At 34.6% G+C, this 16,450-nt stretch overlaps 1 protein-coding gene across 4 annotated transcripts in view; it reads left to right on the top strand.

Annotated features, from left to right (window-relative positions):
- Window positions 1–16,450, top strand: part of RUNDC3B (RUN domain containing 3B) — a 188,325-nt gene that overhangs the window by 156,997 nt on the left and 14,878 nt on the right. For 2 of the 4 annotated variants that reach the window (XM_011996041.1, XM_011996039.1), the window contains 2 exons: window positions 5,753–5,899; window positions 14,558–14,679. In XM_011996041.1, coding sequence (XP_011851431.1) covers window positions 5,753–5,899; window positions 14,558–14,679 — 269 coding nt within the window. The remainder of the gene's footprint in view (window positions 1–5,752; window positions 5,900–14,557; window positions 14,680–16,450) is intronic. The other 2 variants (XM_011996043.1, XM_011996042.1) reach the window with 1 other exon arrangement.

The raw sequence follows: 16,450 nt of genomic DNA, 5'->3' as shown, positions 1-16,450 counted from the left end.
CTGTAGTCCCAGCTACTTGGGAGGCTGAGGCAGGAGAATTGCTTGAACCCGGGAGGCGGAGGTTGCGATGAACTGAGATCGCGCCACTGCACTCCCTCTGGGTGAGAGAGCAAGACTCTGTTTCCAAAAAAAAATTAATATTTTGTAAAACACTCTTCATTATTAAAGGAGAGGTAAATATACCCTTCTTGATGCCTCAGAGTCATGCGATAAATCTTCACAAATTGAATTTTAGCAAATTACATAATGAACAAGTGAGATATGGAAAGCTGTTTTTGAAAGAGACAGTAAATAACTGCATTTTTGCTGAATTTGTTTTTTCAAAAACAATGTGAAAATAATTTCCTCCTGAAATGATACAGAGTCCATAATGAAAAGTACTTGGTGTTTATAATTAATACAGAGTCTTGTTGTATTTCATTATATAGTATTGCATTGTAGTGCTCTGTACTTAGTCAAGATAAACTAATAGGCCGGCTGCAATGGCTCACACCTGTAATCCCAGCACGTTGGGAGGCCAAGGTTGGCGGATCACTTGAGCCCAGGAGTCTAAGACCAGCCTGGACAACAGGGCAAAACCTGGGTCTCTATAAAAGATACAAAACTTAGCTGGTCATGGTGGTTGTGTGCTTGTAGTCCCAGCTACTGGGAGGCTGAGAGGTGGAAGGATCACTTGAGACTGAAAGGTTGAGGCTGCAACGAGCCACGATTGTGCTACTGCACTCCAGCCTGGGTGACAGAGCAACACCCTGTCTCAAAAAAAATAAAAGATAAGCTAACGATAATCATACGAGTCTTACGAGGGAGGGAAAGTGGATAAATGGATGCAAAAAAAAAATTAGAAAGAATAAGACCTAGTGTTTGCTAGCACAACAGAGTGACTATAGTCAAAAGTGTTTTAATTGTACATTTAAAAATAACCAACAGAGTATTATCAGATTGTTTGTAACACAAAGGTTAAATGCTTGAGGTGATGGATTCCCCATTTACCCTGATGTGATTATTACATGCCTGTGTCAAAATATCTCATGTAACTCATAAATATAAACGCCTATTATGTACCCACAAAAATTAAAAATACAAATTAAGGCAAGGCATAGTGGCTCACACCTGTAATCCCAGCACTTTAGGAGGCCTAAGTAGGAGCGCCACCCGAACCCAGGACTTTGAGACCAGCCTGGGAAACATAGGGAGACGCTGCCTCAGAAAAAATAAATTAGCCAGGAGTGGTGGTACACACCTGTGGTCCCAGCTATTTAGGAGACTGAGGTGGGAGGATCACTTGAGCCTGGGAGTTTAGGCTGCAGAAAGCCATGATTGTATCACTGCACTTCACCCTGGGTGACAGATTGAGACCTTACTCAAAATAAATAATGAATAAAATAAAATAAAAATGTTTAAAAAACATATGAAGAAAAAATATAAATCTAAAAAGAATAAAGTGTCAGTGGTAAAATACATATTTACACATAGTTACAAATTATGTATTTAGAAGATATAGAAACTTTTCAGGGGTTAGCTAAGTTCCACAGAATAAATTGTATTTATTGACTTTTTCTGTCATTCCCAGAAGGACTTGCTTAAGATGTGGAACTTTTTCCTTTGAAAAATAAAACAGCTCTTTGAACCTTAACTGAAAGCTATAGTTTTGTTTCTAACAATTTTGCAGGAGAGATAGACTCCATTTTTCACTTGAGAAGTTTTGCATATATAAATCCACAGTATTTTGAATTTACATATATCCATCAAAGACACATTCAGGTCAAAAAATTGAGGATATATTTAAAGATCGCATGAAATAGTCAATTGATAAATTGAACTGACACATACTTCAACATAATTACATATAAGAAATCAAACTTCACTTTCAAATGACAGATTTTTACCTGTAGAGTAAAAGATCTTTATGCAAAAGCAAGATAGGGATTCCTCAAGGATCTAGAAGCCAATTATTAGGAGCGGTAGAGTATAATAAGGAAGGAGAATTTAAATTGTACTTTCTATACTCCCTCTTCTATGAGCGTGTTTCGAAAAATATAACAATCACAAAGACTTTTAGATGATTGCTTCTTCACGTATTTTAAGTGTGTCCTCCACTGCCTACCTAATACATTTACTTGATATTAGTTGTGAATGTATTTTTTCGATTGTCATGAAAATGCTGTCTGTGAAATATTTTGCAGATTTAATCTAAATTTTTAGTTTAAATCTTTACTTTTTGTTATGAGGTAGTATATGGGAAATCAGCAAGAATCCATATAAAGCCTCAAGCTAGAAAAGTTTTCATTTAGTGGTCATGTGAATTGCATGTTGAGGAGATTCAGCAATATGTCCAATATTATAACCATTTACAGTGAATAAATATGAAACAAAGCTACTATTCCCAAGTAGCTTATAATCAAAGTAGAAGATCTATAAAACATTAAAATATTTAAATAATTGATTATTAAACTGTATGAGACTCACTACAAAGCAATACAAGTTGTATCATTGTGAACAGAAGTAGTCTGAAGATCTTTTAGAATGAGGTAGAAAACGAAATAAATTTTGGAAGATGGATGGAATTTGGATCTTTTGAATAACAGTAGGGATATAGTTAATGCTGGGAGAGCAAAGACAAGGAGATGATACTTTCAGTATATAAGTAAACTTGAGTTTTAAATATTTTCCCCTAATAGAGTTGCCTTGCAACTTGCTGTCTCAGTAGCTGTATTTAAGCTTTACAAGTGTCAGAACCTGCCTCATAGTTAGGCTTGATGAGATTATATGTAGTTTAAAATCCATATAAAGAGATCCTTTCTTTAATGGTTTTGAGTCATTACAGTAATAAATTAAATTGTGTTATTTTGAGAAGGCAAATTCCTAAATAATTCCTATTGAGAATCTAAAGAGAAATCAGCTATCTAGAAATTTAGAGGTAGATGCCACAGGGAAGTTCTGAAAATTAGCTGTGATAATTCTACTCTTGCTACTTTCATAATAAATTAAACAATTTTCCTTCAGTGCACCTTCTATAGAATCATTGTCTTAATGAGGGAATGATAAATTGACTTATAGATAAGTGATAAATAGAATCTATCACATATAAAATAATTCAGTTTTTAGACAGACTAATTTCAGCATTGGTTATAGTTTTAATTAAAGTTAAATGCTAAATGTCACATATTTTAACCTTTAATTATCACTGATTTAATACCATTAAATAATAGCAATTATTAAATATCTTAAGTTGAAACCATTTTTAAGCTTGGCCAATTAAGAAAAATATCATTATTCTTCATATTAACATTAATTGGATTACCTTTGAGTAGGTTTTGATATTAACTGGGTATACTTCCCCTGTTCTAGGGTAAGTGATAGGATTCTTTGGTTGCAAACAACTACAATCAGCTCTTGTGCACAGATAGAATTCATTATAAAGAGATCAGCAACTCACAGAATGGATAGAAAGGCTGGATAAATAGGCTTAGAAAGAAAGAAACTGAGCTACCCCAGAGGGTTGGAAGCAGGAACTGCAGTAATGTCTCTTTGCTGGTACATTCTGTTCAGGGACCCACCGTTAAAGTGAATAAACTGCTCTGTTTATTTATTACTCTAAACAGACTCTAGTCAAGTTCAAAAATACAAGGACGAGGTTCTCAACTTAACTTAATTCACTTGTCTGTCGCATAGTGTACTTGAGTGATGAAAGAAAAGGCCTTACACAAGGATTCTCCAGTAACCTTTCCTCTTCATAGTGGCAGAGCAAGTGCCAGGATTTATTGTCTCCACATTCCTCACAAAAGATGGGAAATAGATGCTATGTGGGAGGAAAACTGTGCCTATTCCATTAGCTGAGATCTTTTATCTCCTGTTTCAGAGGACCAGGCAGCTGCTCATAGAAAACATCATTAGGATTTATAAGGACAAAGGTCTAAAGACAGTACCTTAATTTGTCATTAGGCAAAAATCTCCATGGACAACAGTTATATAAAAACAGTTGTGGAACTTCAGTTCTCTTTTCCATTTAATGAGGTATACAACTTTTCATTTTCCAGAAAGAATATATTCTACATTGGAGGTTGTTCAATTACTATTATTGTGTTCTACCAGTGCCATTTCCTCACAGATGCACATTTGCTTTTCTTACATTCTGCCTGAATATTCCCTGTGAGCCAATTTTGACATTGAAGTTGAGTTTTCCAGTGATGTTCACTAGATTCCCTCAAGAAATTGAATATATGATAGAGAAAAACCTAACAGAATCCAAAATAATGGTGGTTTATCATAACAGATTATCTGGCCAATAATTCCTATTTTTGTTTTGCATTATTTTCCTGTCAGTCTTAAAATTTTCCCATTTGCTCTCTTTGTAAAGCTTTACTGTTTTAATTTTTTTTTTTTAATGTTAAAGTACTTTAAAAGTCCTTTTAAAAATTTCATTTCTTTTCCAGTGAAATGAAATTGTGGCAACTAGGCTAAAATAATATCTTAATGGGACACATGCTCACTAACTTTGGCCTATTTTAGTATTCCATCCTGAGACAGAATCTAATGTTTACATCAGATAATGTTTCCTTGTAGACATAGTGGAACAAGTATTTTTCAGTGCACACAGATACCCCATAAAATCAGAAATATCCATCTGTAGCCTGTTAGAGACATATGAAATATAGTTATTCCATTAGTATCATTGTAAACAGCCAGGGGTGGCATGCAGGCTGATTTTCTTTAGTGCAGTATTATGCTGCCCTTACCTCACTGACTTACCTCTCTGTTACCCACAACAGGACTTTTATCTGTGGAAGTTAGTGGCAGGCACATATTACTTCCCTGCTTCTGAATTGATGGCTCAGAACATTGACACACTAAAGCCATGGACTCCTGTTGGAGGACGCAGGTTACCTAAATGGTATTTTAAGGCCTTTTAGAGGTAGAATAAGACCTTTGCTTTTAAAGTTCTTTTTAACCATCAACTTAAATGTTGAATTAATCCTGTGACAATGATCAGTTGGTTTTTGAAGTCTGAAATTTTGGCAAAAAGCAAATTCTTTTCTAAGTTGATATTAGCAAGTAACAGTTCTATAAAAATTAAAACCATGGATTGTTATAATGGCTTCATTCTGTAGTTAAAACATTTACAGTGGATTATACTGCTCAGTGTAGTTGTCATTGATTTAATCATTTTCATGAAGATTTATCAGTCATTTATTTCAAAGACAGTTATGGGATTCAAGCCAGCAACAGTGTGTTAAAAAAAAAAAAGGAAAAATAGTTATGAGAATCTTTTTTATATTTTTTTGCAGTCAGTTTTTTTTTTCCTCATTTTAATCGCTTTTCCTTTACTTGAGTTAAAATACTTTCATAGATTGTGTCTGAGTTTTGAAGCTAGGAAATCATACACATGGAATCTTTACTTTTTAAATATTTTAATTGGCTTAATAACCTATATCTTTAAGATATCACTTCCTTTTAATTAAGAAATAAAATGCTACTTGAGTCTTTTAGTACTTTAGTAATAATATGAAAACATAATAAGTCTGAATTTCACAAGTAGTGATTTGTTGTAACCAGCAGAAAAAAAAATGAAGAACACATATTGCAGGAGAAAGAACAGTCATTGTCCCAACCATCCTTGCTGTAGTTCTGTTCACAATCTATTAACAAACCAATTTTATAAGATAAATTTTGGGGGCCTAAATTGATACCATTAGGTTCCTCTGCCATTGTAGAACAGTGAAGACAAAAGCACTCACCATCTTAATATTCACAGGACTGTGCTAAAGAATAATGATTTAAGATCGAGACAAGAGTTAACTGCCCATCTCACCAACCAGTGGCCTTCCCCAGGAGCTCTGGATGTCAATGCTGTTGCCTTGGATACGTTGCTTTACCGAAAACACAATAAACAGTGGTATGAGTAAGTGTAATACTTTTTTTTCCAACTAATTAATAGTTAGTTGTACCAAAACATATGGCTATCCGCTTAGGTTTCTCAGTTACTCTTTCTGAACTTATTATTATCTTAGAGCAAAGATAAGATTTAGGACTACTTTGGTAAGGTTAGATTATCTGAGAAATTCTTATGCCGTATTGTACCAGCTGTCTACTTTTCCTTTAGCTGAATCTTCAGCCAGTCCTTTAGTTAAATCTATGAGCTTGTGTTTAATGAGCCACCTATTTTTGAATTCCATCATTGGTGTGGTATTTGCCTTAGGACTAATTTTCCCACTTGTCATAAAACACAATTTGAAGGAATAGAAAGATATTTACTTGTTCCTGGTGGGTCTGAAGAATTCTATTCATTTTCAATCAATCTGATTTTTAGAAACTGTGGAAGATATAATCACTTCACCTATAGTCCACAAGATCTTTTTCTTATTTCTTTGTTCCAATGTTCAGTACTATTTGATTTCATTTAGTTACAGTATCCAGTACCCAATGTTGAGAGAGCTACAGTCTTAGGCTGTTTTCCTTTAGTTAATCATCTTGAAACTTGTAAGTTGTATTACCTTCTTTTGGCTTTTAGCCACTTTTCCACCTTAATCATTTTTTCACTATTTTTATTTTTCTATCTTAAGCTAATTTTCTGTTTTTTTCCTAATATCCCTCTCTCTCATCTCCTTCTGTTTGATTTTTTCCCTGCCCTCTCGTTCTCTCTTTTCTTGTATTTTCTCTATTTTGTCTTTCCCCTTTCCTTCTTTTTTCCTATCTCTTTTTGTTTCTTTCGCTACTCTTTGAGAGTCCTTGCTTGTAAATTTCCCTGGTAGAGTCACATATCTATGTGTGCTTGTTTGGGTACCTTTCACTAGATTATTAGTAGCCAGATATTTCTACAAGTAATATTTTAGTACAAACAATTTCCGCCTGCTTTACTCTGTGATGTGTTTTGTCTATCAAAGGCACAGTTCAAAGTAAATTTGACTATTTGATATTAAAAACAAGTACTGGAGACTTAAATGCTTTTTCTTGTTTCATTGATTATTAGAGATAAGTAGGAAAAGATGAACACATTATTTGCAGAATAAATCAGTAGACTCTCTTCAATGTCTACTAAACCATACTTCTTAGTATGATTCAAGATATTGACTTTGGATATTTCATAAATTGGGATCCAGTTCCCTTATATACCCTTATGAAAGTTATTAATAACTAGAATATATCTCATCCTGGTATATAATTTTACCTTCCTCTGGGTTTAATTAATAGAAGAATTTATTTTATTTCTATTTTTAGTTTATGATTGAAAAATTAAATTTATAGCAATACTTGATACACTTACTTACCTTATCTATATATGACATATAAGATGCTCCTGTTTTTTAACTGCAAAAATAGTATAACATTAAATCCTGATAAGTTAAAAGACTATGCTTTTTTATTGTAATATCCACATTGTCACATTAGATAGTGAGAGATAACATATTTTAGCCAGAAGATGTGTACACTTCCCTGTCTACAGAGTTATCTATTGAGGAGCCAGTAAGAAGTCTAAAGTGGAAGATTTATTTTTAGTTTGCTTCTGCATATGCAACAATAGCTGGTTTTTACAAAGTATTATAGCAGCAGATAAGGTAATTGTGGTCTCAGAAAAGAAGGCAAGGAAACTTCCTATTCATCTGTTTAGCATGGGTCTAGATTTTATACTTCTTGACTCAGTTATTCCACCAGCTTAAGCCTAGCATCATTCTTTAATCTGGCCTGTCCTCCCCTAGATGTTGGTATTGTTTTAGTACGGCCCTGTCTCAAAACTGCTATCCCCAAACAAAAAAGCATGCAGCCAGGGTATTGTACAGAGATCACTTTACCTAGAGTTTAAAGTCAGGACTGGTAGGTAATCTTTGCTACTTACTAATCTCTGCTACTTACTTACTGTGTAACACTGAGAAATACTTTCTCTCCTTGCCCTTTTCTTTCTGCAGATGTAATGCTGGGGATAATACCTGTCTAACAGAATTATAAGGATCAAGTGAGATAATAAATTGCTAGAATTTAATAGCTAGCTTCTCAGTAAATATTTATACTCTATGAAGTCTTATGTTTCTACTCTAATGTAATCCTGTATCTTCCATGTCTGGAGAGTGTATACCCACCTCACTTCTAAACTTTCTGAACCTTATGTAAAATTAAAGTGAACAACTCATCCCCAGTTGTTCTGAATAAATCCAACTGTCGCATATAAGATGGAGGCTTTGGATTTTCAGAATAGAGGAGTTCACCATAAATATCATGTTTGAAACCAATCAGAGCTTTTCATCAGGATCCAGTTTTTTCTCTCTTCAAACTTTTATTATAAGCCAAGGCTCTTGAACTACCTGATCACTGGCTCCTTTTGATTTGACCAATATCTTAAGTAAGTTCAACAGACATTTGTTGAGAATGTACTAATTATGAAGGAGGTGGCTAAAACCTTTTTAATAAGGAACATTAACCCTCTTGACAATCTGGAGAAAGAAACTGACCCTATAATTCATTACAGTTTTAATGACAGTAGATGATTTTTCCTGGCAAAGATATGGGATGTCTATAGCTATTTCTCTAGGAACTCTGTAACTTCATTCAACCAGCTAGCCAAAGACAATTTAAGAAGAGAGTTTTAAAAGAAAAACGTCAGACAAATTAAGTTATACAGAGTTTATCTGAGCAAAGGATTCATGAATCAGGCAACATTCAGAACCAGAAAAGGTTCAGAGAGCTCTGCCCAGCAGTGGATGTAGGAAGCTTTTATAAGCCAAACAAAAGCAGATAAATCATCTGATTGGCTACAGCTAAGTAAATACCTTATTTAGCATGGTAGGATTAGTTTGCTGCCTAGGATGAGCTGAATCTCAGCTGTTTGTGATTAGCTGAAACCAGGCTGTTACAAAAAATCTCCTGAATTAGGCTTTGGTTTGTTTACTAAATTACGTTGCAGTTTGTTACTAGGAACTCAGAGTAGGGGGGACAGCCTTAGGCTAATGGCCTCCTGTTTATTTAACAACAGTGTATTGTTTATTTAATTAATTTGTTAGTCTTCTTAAGCCATTGAATAATTTGGTCATATTGTCACCTACTCATGGAAAGATCCCTCTCATAATTGAAGATCTTAAATTTATTTCTCTTTACTATGCTGTTTATAAAATTTTAAAAATATAATTTCCAGTTTATTTATTGATTACTTAGACCTGGCAAGATTACTTAGACCCAGCAAGCTATGCTGGATTTCATATCTTTTCCTGTATTTCAAACATGATATACGTTTTATAGTAAGCCTTACATGCTTTAACAATTTAACATGATATCATGTAAAGGCCTGTAATACTTTAACTGTAAAAGCCTGTCATGCTTTAACAAGGTAACATGATATGATATTAAATATTTAAAGCACGACAGGCTTACTGTAAAAACTGAACAATAAATAAGTGTATAAATAATGTTCCCTTAACACACACATAGAATAATTTCTTACTTATTTGTTTCCAGTAAGTTCTGTTTTAATATCTTTATGTATATGTAAAGTCTAGGTCACATGAGTTTGTTAAATAATCCTGTTAGGTTATCTGTTACATAATCTTTATAATCTTATTAGATTATTGCCTAACTCACCCATTCTTATCCCAAAAGATCAGATTCATTGTCATCATATTTATATTTTCTACTTAAGCTTTTTTAGTCTTTTCAAATTATCATCATTTCCCAATTTGGCCATAATTCACATTGCAAAATTATTGAGAATCATGAGCTCTTATATGCTTTCATGATCTACTATTTAGGTTTTTAATTTTTTTTTTAATTTTAATTTTAATTTTACTTTTTTTTTTTTTTTGACAGAGTCTCACTGTGTTACCAGACTAGAGTGCAGTGGCACGATCTCGGCTCACTGCAACCTTTGCCTCCCAGGTTGAAGTGATTCTCCTGCCTCAGCCTCCTGAGTAGCTGGGACTGCAGGTGCCCGCCACCACACCCAGCTTTTTTTTTTTTTTTTTTTTTTTTTTTTTTTTTTAGTAGAGATGGGGTTTCACCATGTTGGTGAGGATGGTCTTGATCTCTTGACCTCATGATCTACCTGCCTTGGCCTCCCAAAGTGCTGGGAGTACAGGCGTGAGCCACTGCACCTGACCGGCTTTTAATTTTTTCTAATGACTTTCACTTCATATGTATTCACAGTTCTCTTTCCCATTTATGTCTTTCAAATATTTTTGGAGTAGGAGACCCTAACTGCAGAAATCTTTTACAACTTGTAAACTGGGCATTGACATCACTCATATATGCCCTTCCCTGTTAGGCTTTCCTTGCATCCTTCTGTTTATTTTAATAAGAGAATATAGATATTCTCCTATAGCAAATGATTATTTTGTTCCTTAGACATCTTTCTGTGAAAACAAAGAACAAAAAGTATATCTCTGTCTCGATGTACATTCATGTGCTTCTGTATATACAACATACATATATTTGTTTTTATTTTCTACATGTGGATAATGCTTATCTCCTTCTATGTATCACACTCTCTGTTGCCCAATGACTACTGGATAAATTATTATTAACCTTAACATAATACTGGGCAAATGCAGAGATTAACCATTTATTACTTCTGATTATTGATATGAAAGATTGTAGAAAATTGATTAACAAGTAAATTCGGAATTATTTCTGAATTTCCTTTTGATTTGCTTTTACTTGATATCCAATCTTATGTATAGATATTTATATTTAAGGTTTAAAAATGTACAGATAGTTAGATATTGAATTTAGTAGGTTTTCCCAAATGCCCATGACATAATTCCTACAAGTTTAATTTAAATTATGTTTAACAATGGCTGGGTGCAGTGGCTGACGTTTGTAGTCCTAGCACTTCGGGAGGCTGCAACGGGCAGATCACTTGAGGTCAGGAGTTCAAGACGAGCCTGACCTACGTGGTGAAACTGCATCTCCACTAAAAATGCAAAAATTAGCCAGGCATGGTGGCTGACACCTATAATCCCAGCTACTTGGGAGGCTGAGGCAGGAGAATGTCTTGAACCTGGGAGGCAGAGGTTTCAGTGAGCCAAGAGCGTGCCATTGCACTCCAGCCTGGGCAACAGAGTGAGATTCCATCTCAAACAAACAAACAAACAAATAAATAAATAAATAAAATTATATTTAACAATGGAAAGGTAAGGATTAAACTACAAATTTTGTATACTTAGAATGCATGACTCTTACTGTCTTGGGTTCTTACTTTGATTAAGCTACTTTTATTTAAAAAATTATCTTCTGAGAAAGAGTAATAGCTATTAATTGGATTAATGTATCTGGTGAGTTACTTTTAATCTTACTGTGTGATGTTAATGAGTCTAGGATTCTAAGATAGCTTGGGCTTAGTCATGGCCTTATAAAGACAGAACTCTCATAGATTGGTTACCGTTACCACATGGCAACAAGTGTTTGTCAGATGGAGCTGTCAGTCACATTGGAAATCAGGTAAAAATGAGGAAATCAAACCCATTCTTAGCCATTACTGAAACAACTGAATTTGTTTCCTCCCAGACAGTGGATTTGTAGTCATTTTCATGCAAAGAAGATATTGTAAGGTACAGTTCTTAATATTTTAGGAATGAGGTACTTAATTTTGGGTTGTAATTTTTATTATTGCTTCAGAACATCATCTACCAAATTCTATTTCCATATTCATTGGCATTTGTTTAAGCAAAGTTATAAACTCAATAATTGTTCACTAACTGTGACAAATTAAAGGGGAGAAAGGCTCTAACACCACTTTGGATTCAGAAATGTGATATTCTAAAAAGAACCTCAGTAGGTCATGCAGAAAGCTCATTTCATGTTACTATTGTCAGAAGCTGCTTTTACAGAGTTTCTTCCCAGTAGTGGGTGGTAGTCTTGGAGATTATTGTAAATGTGTACTGTCAGACTTTTTCAGTCCTTACAATATTCGGATGAATTCTATGTCTTTTGGCTTATAGGGTATTTTATACTGTTTGTAACTATTTCTATATGTAATTTTTTTAATTTAGAAATATTAAGAGGTATTCTATGATGAAAAATCAGTGTCAGAAACTCATCTTGAGCTGTCATTCAACTTAAAAAGTAAGATACCTATTGGGCACAAAAAAATAATTTGGAAAGTAAATGTATTTATAACTACTTTTTAAATTCCTATGTTCCTGTTTTCCTCTCTAGCTAAAGTAGTAAGATTTCGGCCGGGCGCAGTGGCGCACACCTGTAATCCCAGCACTTTGAGAGGCCAAGGCGGGAGGATCACGAGGTCAGGAGATTGAGACCATCCTGGCTAACACAGTGAAACCCTGTCTTTACTAAAAATACAAAAAAAAAAAAAAGCCGGGCGTGGTGGCGGGCGCCTGTAGTCCCTGCTACTCAGGAGGCTGAGGCAGGAGAATGGTGTGAACCCGGGAGGGAGAGCTTGCAGTGAGCCGACATCGCTCCACTGCACTGCAGCCTTGGCGACAGAGCGACACTCCGTCTCAAAAAAAAAAAAAAAAAAAAAAAAAAAAAGATTTTAATGCAAATCAAGTGAAATTTTCTGTAATATGGTTAAATAGTTTACATGATCTGTCTCATTAAACAAGGCCATTCTTGAGAAGGATTTCTTTTTTTCCTTTCTTTCTCTTTCTTGACGGAGTTTCACTCTTGTTGCCCAGACTGGAGTGCAGTGGCGCAATCTTGGCTCACCGCAATCTCCACCTATCGGGTTCAAGCGATTGTCCTGCCTCAGCCTCCCAAGTAGCTGGGATTACAGGCATGTGCCACCACGCCCAGCTAATTTTGTATTTTTAGTAGAGATAGGGTTTCTCCATGTTGGTCAGGCTGGGCTTGGACTCCCGACCTCAGGTGATTGATCTTCCCACCTCGGCCTTCCAGTGGTGGGATTACAGGTGCGAGCCACCATGCCGGCCAGAGAAGGATTTCTAATAAAATAGGAAGCCAGATCTTTTCTTCCTATACTAGGTAGTAGATAGCATAGTATTTAAGAGAGAAAATTAGAGCCAGACTAGCAGGTTTAAATCTAATCTCTTTGTGACCCAGTTTATTCTGCCATAAAGTGCAGATAGTAATAATTCTAGCTTCTTATGGTAGTTATGAGGATGAAATAAATTCATATATATGTAGACAAGTGCCTAACATATAGTAAGTGCTATATAAATATTAGATATCATTTTTATTGCATAGCTCATATAAATGTTATCTGTTGTGATCGTAAGTTTTCTGCAACAGTAGAATTTCCTGGTAGTTAAAAATTGTTTTAACTAAGGACTTTAATACTATAAGCATTTAAAAGTCATCAAATTATAAAGTGAGAACACTGTTTTGTAAGCTGGTAAAGTTATTCTGTCACCTCATTCTTCACTTCTTAGAAAAATATTTACCTGTTGTATATATCTACTCGTTATGAAATCCTATAAAATCTTAATAAAATTGATAGAGAATATGTACAAAAGCAATTAAAAATAACTTGTTTTGGTAAAACCTGTTGGGCTTTGCTTTTTTTTAAACGGTGAATCTAGTTTGTTATTCAGTTACTAAAGTAAATTATTTCCCCCCTTCCTCCCCATTTTGAATGGAGTCGTGAATTAACATAAAATGGAGACTACATATAAACATTCAAATCACATTTAATATACATATTTTTGGAAACCTGTAACTAAGTCTACTTTTGTGTATATGATTAGAGATAACTGTGAAATAGATAATTTAAATTATATGTACATTCCTATAAAAATTATTGTAAAATATATTTTTAGGAAATTAGGTGGTGTTTGGCTACCTTAGGAAATAATAGATATTGAGGCTGAAAAACATATTCTTTCTCTAGACCACTTATATATGGAAATATAATTCTGTCCTGTTATGTAAAGTGTAACAACCAAAGCTGTGTTTATCTTTTGGGTTGGTTTTATCCTGAAGAACCAAATATGAGGAAAGGTTAATAATAAGCTTTCATTAACTTTCCATTTATAACTGAATTTAACATGTAATATAATTAACTTTTTATTAGCTTAATAGAAAATGGGCCTCAAAATAGCAACTAGATGAGAGGAATTTAATCATCTTGATGTATATTAATACAAACAGGTATTTTATTACCCAGCACTTTTTAAACTTTTTAATTACAGGAATTTGTAATAATAATTTGTTTTTGTTGCTATATAATCTGTAATAATGTCAAGGCACTGAAGAATTCTGAAGTGCTTAAGAGACACTAGGTCATTATTGTTATGCCAATTTTATATCTTCATTAAGAGTAATGTGAAGATTTTCTGTTCTTTGAAAATTGGTAATAACCAGAAGTTCCCATTTCTTAACCATCTATGTAATCAAAAATTGGTGTGAAGATTATGTCTGACAAATTGTCTTTTTTTTCCTGTTTTCCAATGGATTAAACAGATATGCTTTGAAAGAGGATAGAGGGAAAGTATGAGGGAGGAGATCATACTGAAGCAAAAAATACGAAGCAAAATTTAGGAGAAATGATGGGGAGAATTTTAACCAGAAATTTAACATATTGAAAACCATTAAAGAACCACTCAAGAAATTCTTTTTTTGTGAAAAGAAATTCAAGTAGTATTTCATCCTTGCTTTACAGGAAAAGTTATCAAAGTCTTGACCAGTTATCAGCAGAAGTTAGCCTTTCTCAGACTTCACTGGATCCAGGTCAGTCACAAGAAGGAGATGGAAAACAAGACACATTAAATGTAATGAGTGAAGGTAAGAAAACAAAGAACTATTTGAAAATTACTCTTTTCCTGCACCAGCCATATTTTGGTTGCAGATGATTGCCAGAGAATGATAGTGACATCTCTGTGAATCATGCTGGAAATTAAGCAGCTGTTATGATTAAAAATGGTCTGCCTTTGTATCTTTCTGGTGTGTGTGTGTGTGTGTGTGTGGGGCTAACCTTCTCAAAACATTTGTCTTTAATTGTTACCTTCATTTACTCACTTCCTGTACTCTTTTTTTACCCCACCAATCTGGCTTTTATGTCACTTTAATAAAAGGACTCATCAAGGTAATCAGCTATTAACATATTGCAGAGAACTGCTAAAGTCAGTTCTGTCTTATTCCATTAAACTTCTCAGCAACTTTTGACATAACTGACCACTTCCTCATTCTTGAATCACTCATGGTACTTGGTTTATTGAGTATTTTTAAAATCTTCAGGAACAAACATAAAAGTATTTTTTTTTTCCTATTACTGCTTTCAGATGTGCAATATCAGCCTCTCTTCCCTTTGGGTTGCATCTTCCCACATCATTTGGTCCAATTCCCTAACTTTTCAGGCTACTTTGAATTATATGGTCCCACATCAGTTTCTAAGACTCAACCTATTGGTTTTAAAACCAGTCATCTATTCAGTTCAAAGCTCTTTTCTTTCTCTTCTTCAGCATAGGTTACAGCTGTTACTCCAGCACTTTGGATTGGATGAGTTCACTGGTATGATCTGGTTCTCAGTCTTTTATCTTTCTTTCTTTCCTCTCAGTTTACGACTTCGGGTATATATGAGAGATAGGGGAAGAAAGAGAATCCCCTACCTAAGGGGAACCTGCATTCGCTTAAGCCTCCAATTTTTACCCTGCCTTCTGTCTTGCAATATGTATTGGCACTATAGCCATTATCCTAGATTCTATTCTTTCTCCTTACAATTACAGTCAATTTATAAACAAGTCCTGTCAGCTTCCATATAAAACATGCTATATACATTTACTCATTATCTTCTCCATTACTACAACCTTAGTCTCTGCCACTTGGAGCAAGCTGCTTGCCCCCTCACAGTCCATTCTCCATGTAGTAATCAGTGACCTTTAAAAACTTAAATCAGAAAATATTGTTAAGTCTGCTTAAAACTCTCCAATGGCTTTCAATGGCAATTAGAATAAAATCCAAACTGCTTTTCCTAGCCTCCTACTTGATCTTGTCCTTGCTAGCATCTGCCTCATTTCATACCATTCTTTTCCTTGGTCTGTGTACCACGGCAAACTGACCTAGGTATTTCTTCAGGCTGGTTCCTACCTGACTGTCTTTGCACTTGCCTTTTCCACTGCCCCAAAGCTTCTTTCTTAAGGCCTTTGCGTGGTAGATTCTCTTCAAATGTCATCTTTCTAAAGAAGCTTTCACTGACTGCCATATCATAAATAGCCACCCCCATCCCCATCTCATCCCCAGCCCATCCCAGGCATGCTGTATCATACTGCCATGCATTTTATTATGATTCTTATCTGTAAACCCCCTCTGAACTGTAAGGTTCATGAGGGTAAAAATCTTATCCATCATTTTCACCAGTGTATGACTGGAGGCTGACACATGATGGGCAACTTATTAAACATTTATTGATTAAGTAACCATATAATGACATAGGATGTGAGGAATAAAGTAGAAATTCATTTAACCAGCAGGCTCAGGCAGTGTAAATATTGTGTTGAACTGAATTTTCTGCTTTCTTTAAGTTGGTTGTTGAAATGTTCTCAAAGGGCCTTAATCT

Source organism: Mandrillus leucophaeus, unplaced genomic scaffold, assembly GCF_000951045.1.
Source record: "Mandrillus leucophaeus isolate KB7577 unplaced genomic scaffold, Mleu.le_1.0 Scaffold50, whole genome shotgun sequence".
NCBI classification, from domain to species: domain Eukaryota; kingdom Metazoa; phylum Chordata; class Mammalia; order Primates; family Cercopithecidae; genus Mandrillus; species Mandrillus leucophaeus.
Note: the sequence above shows the minus strand (reverse complement) of the source record. Positions and strands in the feature narration are given on the sequence as shown.